This window comes from Rattus norvegicus, chromosome 4 (genome assembly GCF_021556685.1).
Source record: "Rattus norvegicus strain SHRSP/BbbUtx chromosome 4, alternate assembly SHRSP_T2T, whole genome shotgun sequence".
NCBI lineage: Eukaryota > Metazoa > Chordata > Mammalia > Rodentia > Muridae > Rattus > Rattus norvegicus.
Genome location: NC_141537.1, coordinates 34,852,467 through 34,866,572, shown reverse-complemented (window position 1 = coordinate 34,866,572; position 14,106 = coordinate 34,852,467). Strand labels below are relative to the sequence as shown.

At 39.8% G+C, this 14,106-nt stretch overlaps 1 protein-coding gene across 12 annotated transcripts in view; it reads right to left on the bottom strand.

Moving 5' to 3' along the window:
• Window positions 1-14,106, bottom strand: part of Dync1i1 (dynein cytoplasmic 1 intermediate chain 1) — a 313,021-nt gene that overhangs the window by 98,098 nt on the left and 200,817 nt on the right. For all 12 annotated transcript variants that reach the window (NM_019234.3, NM_001439344.1, NM_001439346.1 and 9 more), the window contains 2 exons: window positions 13,055-13,154; window positions 5,387-5,512 (listed from right to left, as the gene is read on the bottom strand). In NM_019234.3, the coding sequence (NP_062107.2) occupies window positions 5,387-5,512; window positions 13,055-13,154 (226 nt within the window). The remainder of the gene's footprint in view (window positions 1-5,386; window positions 5,513-13,054; window positions 13,155-14,106) is intronic.

Sequence of the window (14,106 nt, the reverse complement as noted above, 5' to 3'; positions counted from 1 at the left end):
TGGCAGCAAACAGTAAGGTCAGCTGATATCACCCTGCCTCACGTTTTGCCTCTCTTCTCAAATCATGGAGGGTTAGCCACGGTCAGTTACAGGCAATTGCCAGAAGACCTTAAAAGAAGAGGAGAGTCCCTGAACAAAGAAGCCGAATCAGGAAAAACAGGGAAAAAAGAGAAAGAAAGAAAGAAAGAAAGAAAGAAAGAAAGAAAGAAAGAAAGAAAGGAGGAAGGAAGGAAGGAAGACAAACTCTCTGACCACATTAAGTAAAGCACTTTCTACTTACTTCTCTACAGATAATTCTAAGATATATATTTCTGATTCTCTCCATTCCAGTTTAAAGAGAAAGACCACACCAGGGTAAGCAATGCAGGGTGGCCAGACATATAATCTAATGAGAGTGTGTGAAGCCACTACAGAAGGCAGCAGGAGCCCTGCCAGACTGGGATGGGGCCGTGTGGCTGATTTCTATGCAGGGCGCACCGATATTTTCCAAGTATAGACGGCTTTTATTGAAATGAAAATAGAAAATGCAGGCCCAGTGCCCACAAGAAAAATTTAGTGTAGTAGACACATGAAGCCGCCCATGGAGAGAGAAAGTATTTGGCCTTCCTACTCACAACAGAAAAAACAAGCTTCCATAGGAAAGCTTTGCATGACAGGCTGAAAGCTCAGCCCGCCTTGCAGGAGGGAGAGGAGTGGAAGCTTTTCTCCTGAAACAATGGTTTTCTGAGCCATCCTGGGGTTTGTTTGCAATTATGTAGCAGAAGCATAAGAAGGATCAGCGGAGATTTACAAAAGAACACTGGCTACAACGATGGAAATATCATCAGGGTAAAACACCCTAGCCTTTCCCTACTCCCAGTCCTCTGTCTTAGCAATCGAACTACTGATCTAATCTTTAAATTTCTAGAATGCCACAGGAGAGCAAGGATTTAACTGACGTGGTTTCGGTGAGCTAGTATCCCGAAAGTACCAGCTTTAACAAACGAAATTTGCCAAAGGCCAGAAAAGGAGAGACATCATAAATTGCAAGGGAGGGCATTTGCTTTTGCAGATATATGTGACCTTTGCATGTTTTTTTTTTAGGTCTTTCAAATCCATATTTTTTTTATTAACTTGAGTATTTCTTATATACATTCTTTGCATGTTTTGTAGCACTGGTTGGTTTCGAACTAAAAAAAAAAAATAGTATCCTCATTACCCACATACACTCAGAGTGCTAGTTTGTAGGAATGTGCTACCAAGCTGGATCTCTCACATTAATTTGAGTTCTGTGGGCTCTCCGAATTTCCAGGTTGGGTTAGAAAATAACAATAATCTGATAGCTTGTAAGTGCCAGGCGATGGGGGTTGGGGGGGGAAAGCTTTGATGATCTGCTATAGTTCTAGCGCTTGCCCATCGGCACCACAGACAAAGTATACCAGGATTTCTCAGAATCGACTGCAGGGATCAGGGAATTCTTCAGGTAATTTTGGAGGATGGAACCCAGGTATCGGTCATTTTAAAGTAACCGTCAGCCAAGGTAAAGTTCACCTTACTTCATTTCTTCTCCCTTCATGCTCCTCCTTCCACAACAGGAGGCCACAAACCTGTGGTTGCAACCCTTCCTGGTACGGAATGACCTGGGACGTGGTCTTTGCGGGAAATGCCAGCTGGTTTCAACTTAGCCCTTCCATCCACGGATACTTACCTTGTTTCTTCATTCTTTGGAGTCTGTTTCTAGTCTGTAGTCACTGAGAGTTTACAGTAACAAATGAATAGATTCTTAACACTTGCGTATGCGAAAAGATTTAGTACCATAGACATGGTCCCCACGATCTCAAATATGTCTTTTGTCATCTGCCAGGGATGCTCATGTTCTGTTCAAGTTAAGCTTTCCGGATGAACTTATCTGCTTGCTCTGCCAAAGTGACCTGTCGTTGACTGGACTTTAGGAGATATGGAAGATTCTAGTTTCCTGGATTGCTTTGGAAGCAATCAAAGTATTAACTTTCTGTCAACTTGGCTACTCTGTGATGCCCAGTTTATGGATGAAACACAATCTAGATGTCAGGGCAAAGTATATTTTAGACATATTAATATTTAACCAGTAAATTTTGAGTGAAGCAGATTACCCTCGGTAATGAGAGAGGCGTCGTCTAATCTGCCGAAGACCTTCAGAGAGGAAGCTGCCGTTCTCCAAAGAAGAACTGATTCTGTTGGCAGAACAGAAGTTCTGACTCTCTGGCCTGGCCTACAGATTTCAACCTCAGGACCACAGCATCCACCACTACCTAAATTTTTACCCTCTGGCCAGCTCTACATATTCTATGTTTGCCTAACTTCCAAATTTATGAAAAAATTCATTTAAAAGTCAGTCTCTCTCTCTCTCTCTCTCTCTCTCTCTCTCTCTCTCTCTTTCTCTCTCTCCCCCCTCCTCCCTTTCAAAGGATATCTTTACCGTCTGATATGTGTTTCCCATTGGTTCTACATTTCTGGGAAAATAAAACCAATGAAACCCTGCCTAATGTACCCTGGAGTCTTTAGAAGGATTCCACAGAGTTGTACCTCAGCATCTTTGGGGGAACTGGTTTCAGGACCTCTCTTCCTTTGAGTCTCTGCAGATGCATACATTTTTATGTAAAAGGCTGAAATATATGCATATAACTCGTGCTTATCTCCCTGTAGGCTTAAAGCATTCTTGAGACTATTTGCAATAACTGATGCAATGCAAATATCATACATCCTGTCGCTTAAGTCCTCTGAGAATAATGACAAAAAGTTTGTGTGTGTTTGGTAGAGATAGTTTACTTTCTGATACTCTCCGGCCACAGTGAGTTGACTTCGTGGATACAGAACCAGAAGATATAGAGAACTGACTGCCAAGTCTCTTGCTCTCTCCTTCTTTTCAAGGGCTCAGAGCTCACTGTTCACCTTTCAGAAAACTCGTTCTACGATTTGGTCCCTGCAGCTGCTTTAGTGAGAAGACTTAAGAGCTGAGAAATAATGGTGAAAACCAGACAGTATAGTGCATTCTGCAGTGAGGATTTTTTTTAAAAATGTGATTTCCTGCATGAGTCTTTTATGAATATCTAGGTCACGTACATGAACTGCCTATTTTATATTTGAGAGCATAGTTCTACTATTAGATTTCTTCAGATGCACGTGTAGCTAAATTAAATAGCTTTGACTTGATATCTAAAGGTTTTGAGGCTTTATGGTCTTCAGTGGCAGTATGATAATCAAATTACCCAGTTTGGGTAGAATCCCAAATATCTCAGAGGATAGCAGATAGAGCTTAAAATTGCCATTTCTGCTTCTGCTCCCCTGATAAATTAAAGACAGTAGGGGCAATTTAGGAAATGAAGAGATATGTTTTATTCTTTGGTTTTATTTGTTTTTCCCCTATGAATCTATTTATTTATTTATTTATCTAATTTTGTGTGCATGCGTGCTTTATCCACAGGTATATCTGTACACCACATGCATGCCTGGTGCCTAAAAGAATGGCGAGCCTCTATGTGGGTGTTGGGAATTGAACCAGAATCCATTGCAAGAACAACAAATGCCCTTAACCTCTGAGCCAACTCTCCAGCACCAAGATGAAGTTTTATTCAACATCTTTTCAGAACTCTTATGTGACTTTATCTTGCTTATTCCCATAACTTCTGGATTTTAATATAAAATAAAATCAGGACCACATTCTCTTCGAAAACACATATATTGGATCATCTGAATGAGAAACTAAAACTGCAGCTCAGTGATCATTTAAGTCTTTAGTAAATGATACCCAAGCTGCCAAGAGAAGGAAGAGAGGCTGCTTGGCTCGGTCGAGGCTGGTATTAGCTTTGTGACCTGACAGGACAAATAAAAGGATTCTGATAATTTCAAAGACTTGGTCTTCTTTATTCAGTGTTATCACAATCCCATTGGCTTGTTTACTATATAATATTGTGAGTATTAACCATATTACCTACTGTTGCCGCAGGCCACCAGTACTCAGTTAATATAATTAGAAAACTTTAAGTTATGATAAACATCATAAGCATTGACTGAAACAGCATGGGCTACTTCTTGGAGTTTTAAAATAAAGATATGCTCTCTGTATATCAAAATACTTTAAAAGGCCCTGGCTTTTAAAAATGTGCTTTTCCTTATCCCATAAGCCTTACAGTATTTTCCTGGCAATCCCAGCAAACCATTAAAAGTGAACGGAATTAGAATTTTGTGCTTCTATGTTTACAAAAAAAGCCTATCAGGCTGACAAACTTGATAATCTTAAAAAAAAAAAAAGAAAAAAAAAGAAAGGAAAAGAAAAAAAACCTGTTCTCATTTCAAAGGTTCAGAAAATAAAGGTTATTTACTATGCAGGCCTAGACTTCTTGTTAAGTCGTTTGTGAGATAGCAAATTAGAAAAACATGGCCAGAGTTAGAGGTTACTCAATCACGTTGAAGCTAGGCCTTTTATTCCAGCAGCTCCTGTGCCTCAAATTATATCTGATAATGTTCCAAAGTATAAACATATTTCAGTTCAAAAAGATACTCCGGTCTTAGATATAACATGACACAAAACTTCCTGGATGGGGTGAGCAGATTTGCCTCCCAATCTCCTTAGATTAGAATACTCCAAATTCTAGGGTTTGAAGAACTGAAATTTTGAGGTAGAATGCATGCTTTCCACTTCCCCAAGCATAATCTCATTGAGAGAGGGGTTGGTCTACTGGTCACCACGAAGGCCTGTCATTTGGACAGTCATGACACTAGAGCAAAGCTGAATAGTATGCAAGTGTGACTTGATTTCAGTCTCAATGTGTCAACCAGAAGAGAAGTCACATCTCATTAGAATCAAGGAGTAAAACACCCCCAACTCTCTGATAGAATCTGCACTTGCAAAGTAGAAACAGTGTGTACCTCTCTCAACAGCCCAAGCAATGGTGGTGGTAAAGCTTCCCCCAATTCAGCTCCAAAAGAATCATTATCTTCAAAACAATATGGCATCTACAGACTTAGAAACAGCAGTATCCATTGAAGTGTATTTCTGAGACAGGAGGGAACTCGGCTGGTAATGCTTTCAGGGTGCCCACATGGGTGGGCTAGCATATGCTGCCCCTAAGCAGAGGAAGTGGCATACCACAATTTCTTCATAAGTGTGAGGTCTTTATAAACTCACCCTTGTGGGGGTTGTTTTAAATAGAAAGAAAATGACACACCGTTCCCGACCATGCTTCCTAACCAACGGGCTGCCACTTTCCAAAAACATTAGGTTACTGTGGGGGAAATTTTCCAAAATTGTCAACAATTCCATTTTTAAACTCGGTTCTTCTTCCCAACCCAAGACAGATGCCGTGCAGCTTGAACTGTGTTCAGTGCGGTGGGAGACAGGAATTATTTTCACTCTGCTGACTCGTACCTGACAGTGGAAGACATATTCTGGTGTGGTTTTCTTGAACTTCATGTTCCAAACCAAGGCCACTCCATCTGGTTCATGGGGAGCATCTTCATTGTTGCTATAAGAAGCAACCATCAGCTCAGGGTACTAAATGAAAGAGGTTACAAGGATTCATTACATTAAGATGATTGCATAGGACTTTTCTCATGACCCTACTACAACCATGTCTACAATACAGTCTATCAGTATGCACCGCTACAACTGGCTCATAAGAATTTTTCATCCTACATATCTGTGCTGTGTTATACATTTCAAGTGGCCCTATCTTTTTAAGTTTTAGAACATTTAATATCAAATCAACACACCCTGCTTTCTGTCTCTCATTTCTGTGTGTGTATGCATGGCCACTAAACTGGAAACATACTCAAATCCTACAGAATCAATCACTTCGGGCTACCCTCTCTTTTCTTCTATATTGGTTTCCATGACAACTTTCTGTTCTGATTTTCTTTCTTGGCTGCTTTGTAAAACTCATGCAGATTCTCCTTTTGTTATATACGTTCCCAGACAAGGCTATTCTCTTTCTTCTAATTTTTTTCCTTTTATTTTTATCTTCTTTTGCCAGGTTATTTGGTCGATGCCAATGGTTTTTGTAAGCTTAATATGTTCATAATTTTCAAACTTCTTCTAGGCTTGATATTTCTCAGAGCTATATGTATTAATATTTGACTGCCCATTGGGGTTTGATCAGGATGAACAAAAACTTATCAATACTAGAAGCAATATATAGAAAATAGATTCACTAGGCTTTTCCGCAAAGCCTAGTGCTCTCCCAGTATTCCCTCAAATTCATGCCTTATACATGGTACTCACATATCTGGCCAAGCCAGATGTTCTATTCTGTTCTTTCCATGTTCCTTTTTGGCTTCCCCAAATGCTGTTCATCACTATGTACTACATGCATTTCGCATTTACATTTTGTTTTCATTCTTAAGGCCAGAGACCCAGAAGTTAGCCTCTTGTCTGATGAAGATATCAGACTTGCTGCCTGTTCTCATAGGCTGGGCTTTATCAAACTACAGGCTCAGAGATAAAATGACCAATCATATCAGGCTTTCCACAGCCCGTGTCTATCTCCTCCCTCCTCCAACATTTGTCAGGACGAACTTATAAACTTACCCTCAGCGTGACAGTTAATAGCACATCGTGGCTTTCAAGGGAACAATCCAAGTCATGTAGAATCCTTTTTGGCCTGCCTTTCTCTATTACTTCTGTCTAATGTCTTATGGCTTTTGCTTTTGCTTTTAAACACACTCTACCCAGACTTACCAGCTAACCATGAAGCACATAGCTATTACTTCTGTACCTATGATTCTGATCACACACTCACTGGAAGCCCCTTCTGTGTTGGTTACCTCATTACATTTGAGACTGAATGAAGATACTAAGTCCTTTAGGTAATCCTAACCATTTATCCCCCACTTGCCTCTTAGCATCCTTATGTTTTTATGCCCCTATTAAAGCACTCGTTCAGTTGTATTATGTTCCTTTCTCCCTGTGTCTTTCCCTAAATCACAAGGTCCTTGACTATTAGGTTCTTGCTATATTTCTGAACGGATAGTTTAATAAATCCAAATATATAATGTGTTAAGGTAAAAAAGCTTATTGAATAATTTATCATTTTTTATCTTACAAAGTCTTGTTTCAGTAACCCTGTGATCAGCATAAACATTAATTCCTTTGTCATCAAACGCCACAATAATTAAATGCTTAAATGTAAGAAGCATCATCATGTAATACCAAGGAAGGCTTTAAGGAGACGTTGAAACCATCCTTCACCCTGCATGAACTCAGTGCTGAAGTAGATAAGGAATCTCATGAGAAATTTCCAAGTTAGAACACATTTCACACAAATGCCATTCATACCTGGCCTTCTCTTGAGGGGCTCTATTACACACTAGATTTATCACAGTTCATATGAACCTCTTCTTGCATATGATCTAGTTTTCTATTCCTGTTTGCTATGCTACGTATATGTTCAGACTGAACAAAACTTAATATAAGTGTGAACTTTGACTTTTCCTTCATATGAACCATAACTAAATCTAAGTCTTCAATGTGGCTTATTCACTCTTTCAACTACAGAGAGTTGCAGCTTCTGGTTGCCACGGAGGATGTGTAAGCACACAGCAGCACACATGGATGTGGCCACCAAGGGAAGTCATCACTCTTTATTAGAAAATGCTCCTTAGCAGATGAATCAAAGCCTATTAAGCAAGGCCTTTGATTCAGAGCCCGTTCAATGAAACTAGCATCCAGATAAACACAGAAGTCTCCAGACTGTCCATCTGAAGTTTAACTATGTCACATGTGAAAAGGCAAGTCTATAAACACTGACACCACTACCGCAGGGGCCAGAGAGCAGCCAGATGTGCCTGGAATAGCATCCCACAGTTTCACATCTGGGTCTCATCGTTCACACCCACTTGCAGCTTTTCTTTTCTTTCTTTTTTTTTCCATCTAAAAATATTTTAACTTGCTTGGCTTTCAAGTTTCTTTAGCAAACAGGCTGTGCGTTAGCGAAAACTCCAGGAAAATGCCTTTGGCAACATTTTCTGGAAGAGGAATTACAAGGTGTAAAGGGACTGACTTATATCTTATCTAATGCAGACTGGTATGATTTCAAAGTGTCTTCTTGTACTTCTTTTAAAAAACTATTTGTTTGAGCATGTCTAGTCATATTTACCCATTATCAAGTTTCCAGGCAATTTTGGAAATTTAAATGTTTAAAATTATACTTTTGAACAATTGTGAACTTTCTGGTCACCTAATTACACATAAGGACTAGATTATCCTATATTTAGTTTAGACAAATTTTACCCATAAATTACTAACTCTGCTCTCAAGTCCAGTTAGATCTTCAGAGGAATTGGAATCTAATATTTCCTGGAGACAACAGAGTCAACATGCTTTAAGTGTACCTTGCGTTCCACGCACTGAGCTGGGCACTGTCATAACTCACTTGTTACTCATGTCTGTATAAAGAAGATAATGGTTTACTCATTTTTAAGCTGATGCAAAGAAGATGAATCCTTAGGTAAGTGACATTCTGTAGGTCATACTGCTCATGAATGACAGTGTGAGAAACCCTACGGAGGTCAATTGGTCTCAAAGGGTTACATCTCTGTATGTCCACTGTGGCATTGTGTCCACTGCACAAATAAAGTGTGGCACCAAATAGAGCATGGGACAAGAACATTCATGTTAACACTTCTGTTCTATTGGAGCTCCCCTTGGCTAGTGGGGAACATACTACACATAGGAATAACACCAGCTCAAACATTAAAGCAAAACAAGTGCATTAGGAGGAGGTATCCCAAGATTCTGTAGAAGCATGGGTATGTGCCGAAAGCGAAGATAGAAAAAGGACTCTCACTAAGGGTAGATATTTCAATGAGACAGCTCGAAGGCCATTTGAGAAGCAAAATTGACAAGAAGTCTCAAAAAACTGAAAATAAATGTACTATATGACCAAGCTATGACACTCCTTGGCACATGTCTAAATGAATGGGCATTCTACTTCATGGATACCTTCTCATTTATGTTCACTGCTGCTCTATTCACAAGAGTTAGGGAACAGAAACAATCTAAATGCCCTACTGTTGATGAAGTTACAATGAAAATGTTGTATATACACCATGGAATACTATTCAGTTGTAAAACAAAGATTAAATCAGTCATATTTTTTTTCAGATAAATGGATGGTCCTAGGAAAGATTATATTGTGTAAGGTGACCCCGATCCAGAAGGATAAACATGCATGTTCTTCCTCATCTGCAGCTCCGAGCTCCAAATCCTTGGGTGTGAGTGTAAGACCTGGAGGAACTCCAGAAATAAGAAAAGTAAAAAGGGATAATTGAGGGTGTAGAGAGAGGGATGACATGATATAAGAGAGACATGGGCAGGGAGTTAACTGGAGAGAGGGTAGAGAAGAAAATCAGAAGGAGGGAGATGGGAGGGAAAATAACACTAACAATGTTTTTAAAAATATAAGAAATTATACAGTTTATTAACTTAAAATTGTATTTAAAAAGTAAAGCTATGCCACTTGAGCTGACAGTGCTACCTATCCCTAAGAGCTATAGATTAAATTTCTCCAATATTAGGCAGACAAAACCCTCTTTGCAGTTGCGTCAGGTGAGCCCGAGAGATTCCCAAAGCAATACACTCTACTGCTGTTGCCCTTGGTTGTCTCCCAGAAGTTGAAGGTAACCTCTACTGCTAAAGACAAACAGCATTTCAGGCATAGGACCTGGAGGTGCTGAGCTAGATATGACATGAACACCTCTTCCCAGAGGACTAGCTTTTGTAGTATCAGAAGATTCTATGCAAGCTGCTATGGATAGGAAGCAGCCATAGTTCAGCCAAGCTCTGATGCCAATGAATCACAACAATGATCAGTAAAGCAAGATATTCCTAAAGTACAGTGTGACACTCATATCTTAGCTATAACCAAAAGCTGTCCAATTGGACTTAAGGCACACTTATAGGAGGGAAATCATGCTTGGTGTTGGAAATGTAGCCAACTTCCCACCGCTAGTGAGATCATGCGTCTTAAAGAACTGTCTACTGCCATGTTACAAATGCAACTGAATTCCCTACTTCATTCCAGATACTTATTTTTGTATACCCACAAACAAATGGAGCTCTCACATCTCATCAAAGAACCCACTCTTTACTGCGGACAGAACCATTATAAAAACATACTCATGCCTGGTCAAAATACAACTGATCATGGGGTGCCTAGGTTCAATTGAAGCATCTGCAACACAACTGCATCCAAGGCTCCGGAGACCTTGAGTAAGAGGGTAGAGAGATTGTAAGAGTCAGAGGACCAGAAAATGAGAATGTGTCTCTTAGAAATGACAGGAAAGCCAAACACATGATACTTCAACAATATATCTACCTTAACAGGAGCTGAAAAATAACACCAATAGATATGCTATCATGCCAAAAAGAAATCTCATGGGTTGGTACCTCTAGATAAAGAACTATAGGCAACTAAGAAGTGATGAGAGAGGGAGAATTACTTGTCCCCAGGGATAAGGCCCTTAATTAGTTACCCTATCCTTAAAATCATATAAATACAAACAACCCTAAATAGGTGCAACAAGTTCTATATGCATATATGTACATATGTGTATATGTATATATTGGTATATATGTATATACATGTATGTGTATTGTGTATATATGTACACATGCATATATAGTCCTATATACATATGTGTATGTATGTATGCAGATATGCATATGTACATACATGTATATATGTACATATGTGTATATATGCATATATGTGTATGTACATATATATATATGTACATATATGTGGATAGGGGCATGGATTTGAGAGGGAACAAGTTAGAGGGACACATGGAAGTGGTGAGGAGGAGGAAAGGAAAGGAGGAGATAACACAAAAAATAAATTGTTCAATAAAAATAAATAACTAATCTTTATAAATGATAAAATGCTTATAATAATTCTATATGCAGAGACTAGATGCAGAGAGGCCAGCAAGTACTCTGTTTCTAAGCTAGGCAAAAAATAGAACACAAATAAACTTCTCATCAACTCCAAGTGTTAATGGGCCTGAATTAGTGCCAGTAGGGACTCTCTTTTGCTTTTCTAAACCTGACTGAGTTCATAACTAGGTAAGATTTTGAAGATTATTTGGGTTAGAGTCTTATGTGACTAGAGGATTAGGATTGAAGGATTTTTACATACTGTGTGATTTTATACCCACTCTGACACATGGGCTGTGGACAGTATTCTTGTGCTAAACATTGTTGAATAGATGGAAGAGTTGGGTACCCAGTTTTTTTTGAGAGAGAGAGTAGTGTTTATATAATATTTTGCATGTATTATAAAATTAGAGTGTTATTGCCTTCTGAATTCAGAATATTATCTCTCATGTTTCTCTCCTTTTCTCCCTGCAGTTCCATTCATTTTGTTTCACACAAGAAACTCCAAGGCATACCTCCTGCCATCACACCATGGTGTCACATCTTTCTCTTTTGTCTTACTATGTCCAAGTGTGTCTACTCCAATTAGAAGTGTCTCTTCATCTCAGAAGTATGAAATGCTGTTTCTTTGAACCCACAAAAGTATTATGACACAGAATTTTAGGGATTCTATTTTTTAAAGAAATTCTTTATAAAATGTATGTCTTATAATTTCCAATATATTTCCATAGTCTAGAGATAGGAGAGAGAGAGAGAGAGAGAGAGAGAGAGAGAGAGAGAGAGAGAGGAGAGGGGAGAGGGGAGAGGGGAGGGGAGGAGGAGGGGGGAGGGGAGAGGGGAGAGGGGAGACAGGAGACAGGAGAGAAATTCCCTGGCATACAAATGTCACATGGGAAGGAACTTTTGTGGAACCAAACCCTTGTAACCACATACAGAGGCTCAGTGGGACCAGCCCCAATTGCTGGTAGCCCAACAGTCTCTTCAGGCAGCCTTACCAGCTGACTTGGGAACCACTAACAGTTGCCTTGGTTGGGGTATGTGTCAGAAAAAGCTCCTGCATGATTTCCAGAGCAGGAATAAGTGAACACTTCAAGCTAAGTGTTTCCTAGGGCTTGGATCTGATTTCTCTGTACACTGGGGCAAGCTCACAGACCACCCACATGCTACAGGGCAACTGGGCAAGCTTCACTGTCTTAGTCTTTGTACAGTCATGCTCTCTGTGCTCTGTTGATTGGATGTCAAGCGGGTGAAAGAACAGAGGCTGCTGATCATACAGTTATGGGGATCACATGCTCCCTCAATTCCCAACAAGATGAAATCAGACTCTTGTTATATCCCCACTGGCTTATCTGCCTACATCACCATCTTCTTTGCCTAGGTCAGGCTTCTGAGATGTGACCAAAGAGTGATCCCCTCTTACACTCCACTCTTTAACAATACTTGCTGTCTGTCTGGATCACTCACCACCCTGAAGATCTTCTGGTTTCAGCTTCATAAGCAGGTCTTTGAGGGAAAAGCAGTTAAAACCTTTGCAGCAGAGCTTTGTAATGCTTGAGATCAGCTCTACTGTAGCCTGAGGGAGGACGGTGAGTGCAGTGATGCAAGCTACTTAGCATCTATTGGCCCTCCAGCATGCCAATCTTGATAGAGATTGCTTTATATAATTCGCTTGATGGTGAAATAAGATGATGAGTTCAAGGCAGTTGCTAAAGTGGCATGTAAGTTATGCAGATAAAAACACATGCATGAGCTCAAAATTCAGACCACACGCATTTGAATTCTTGCTTCACGACAGCTTAACCATGCGCTCTTACACATTACTTAATGGCTCAGTGCTGGGCACAGTGACTCATGTATAGTCAACAGGTTGGGTTGTCCACTCATCAAGTTGGTCAGCAGGAAACTAACAGTGGCTTCGCTTAGAAAAGCTTCCTGCACAGAATGGTCTGGGTGCTTGTTTGTTTCCAGAAACATATTAACTAATGAATACGAGTATTTGAATGGGTAGTTAAGCCCCAAACTTATGAAAAAATGTGAATTAAAAACTAGTGGGCAGAAAGCAGATGGTCCTAGATTAATAAATATATCCAAAATAGAAAAATAGAACAAATATCTTTTAATCTTTTTTTTCCACACAAATGTCATAAAAACATTAACTCTTACCTGGAGAGACCAGTCCATACATGTGACCACCCGGTGCTTAGACCAATGCTCATCATAGAACTGACGGTTGAAAGAAAGGTTGGCTCCAGCCTGTACATCCCTAAGGTGGGTTAAGCAGCAGAGGTAAAAGTGAGGTTCCAGAACAAAGTTGTGTCTAGACAGTAGCACATGGTCATGAGTAAATGAATTAAAGATATTCTCCTTTACGAAAAGCTCTTTCTACCAGCTCAGAAAAGATTTCTGCATTTGTTCTGGGCCTGCTGTAAAATGTCAAATTTGTTTCAGCTTATCTTAGTCAGTCTTGAAATATTTTCTTCCCTGTAATTGGCTCTAGCCTGAAGCAGGGCTATTAAATTTTTCTCTCAGACAGCAAGAATGCTCAGTAGATAAAAATACTTATGAGAGTCTGATATCGCGAGTTCAGTTCCTGATCCTATGGTAGATGGAAAAACCTGACTCTCAAGACTTGTCTCTCACTTCCACTTGAGTATCCACACTTTACACACACTAAGACTAACGAGAAACCTTTAAATCTCTCTGCTATTAAAGGAGCATAAAGTGAAGGGAGTTTCTTGCTTCTATGCCATTAGACACCAAATGATATCCATGTTTCTACCTGTGAATTGTGATTGGCCTTAGTGGCTGCCTCCTTGAGTAACAGTAGGCAATCATTTTTGCCATGAGATCAGGTATGGAATCCCAAGAGTCTTCCAGGCATTGATCATTTTATCAGTCATTGACCAAAGGAGCTTTAGTCTCAGAAGACTGATTACAAGTTGGCCAGTGTGTATTTGGTTAATGTTCAAGTGACCTTGGTAATGCCTTCGAAGAACTCTGCACTGGTCACTCAGTTCCTTCGAGGGCCTGCGGGCTTAAATTGAGTAATGTTTGTTCTGTGCCAGCAGCTACTGGATCTGCAAAAAATATCTGCCTAAATTGCTTCAGTTTCACTCAATCACCCTTCCTCCACTCACTTTATCTCACTACGTTACGCCAGTAAGCACCATTCACCTCTGTAGCTCTTGTCCAGAGTAGCCTGGCTTCCGAAAATA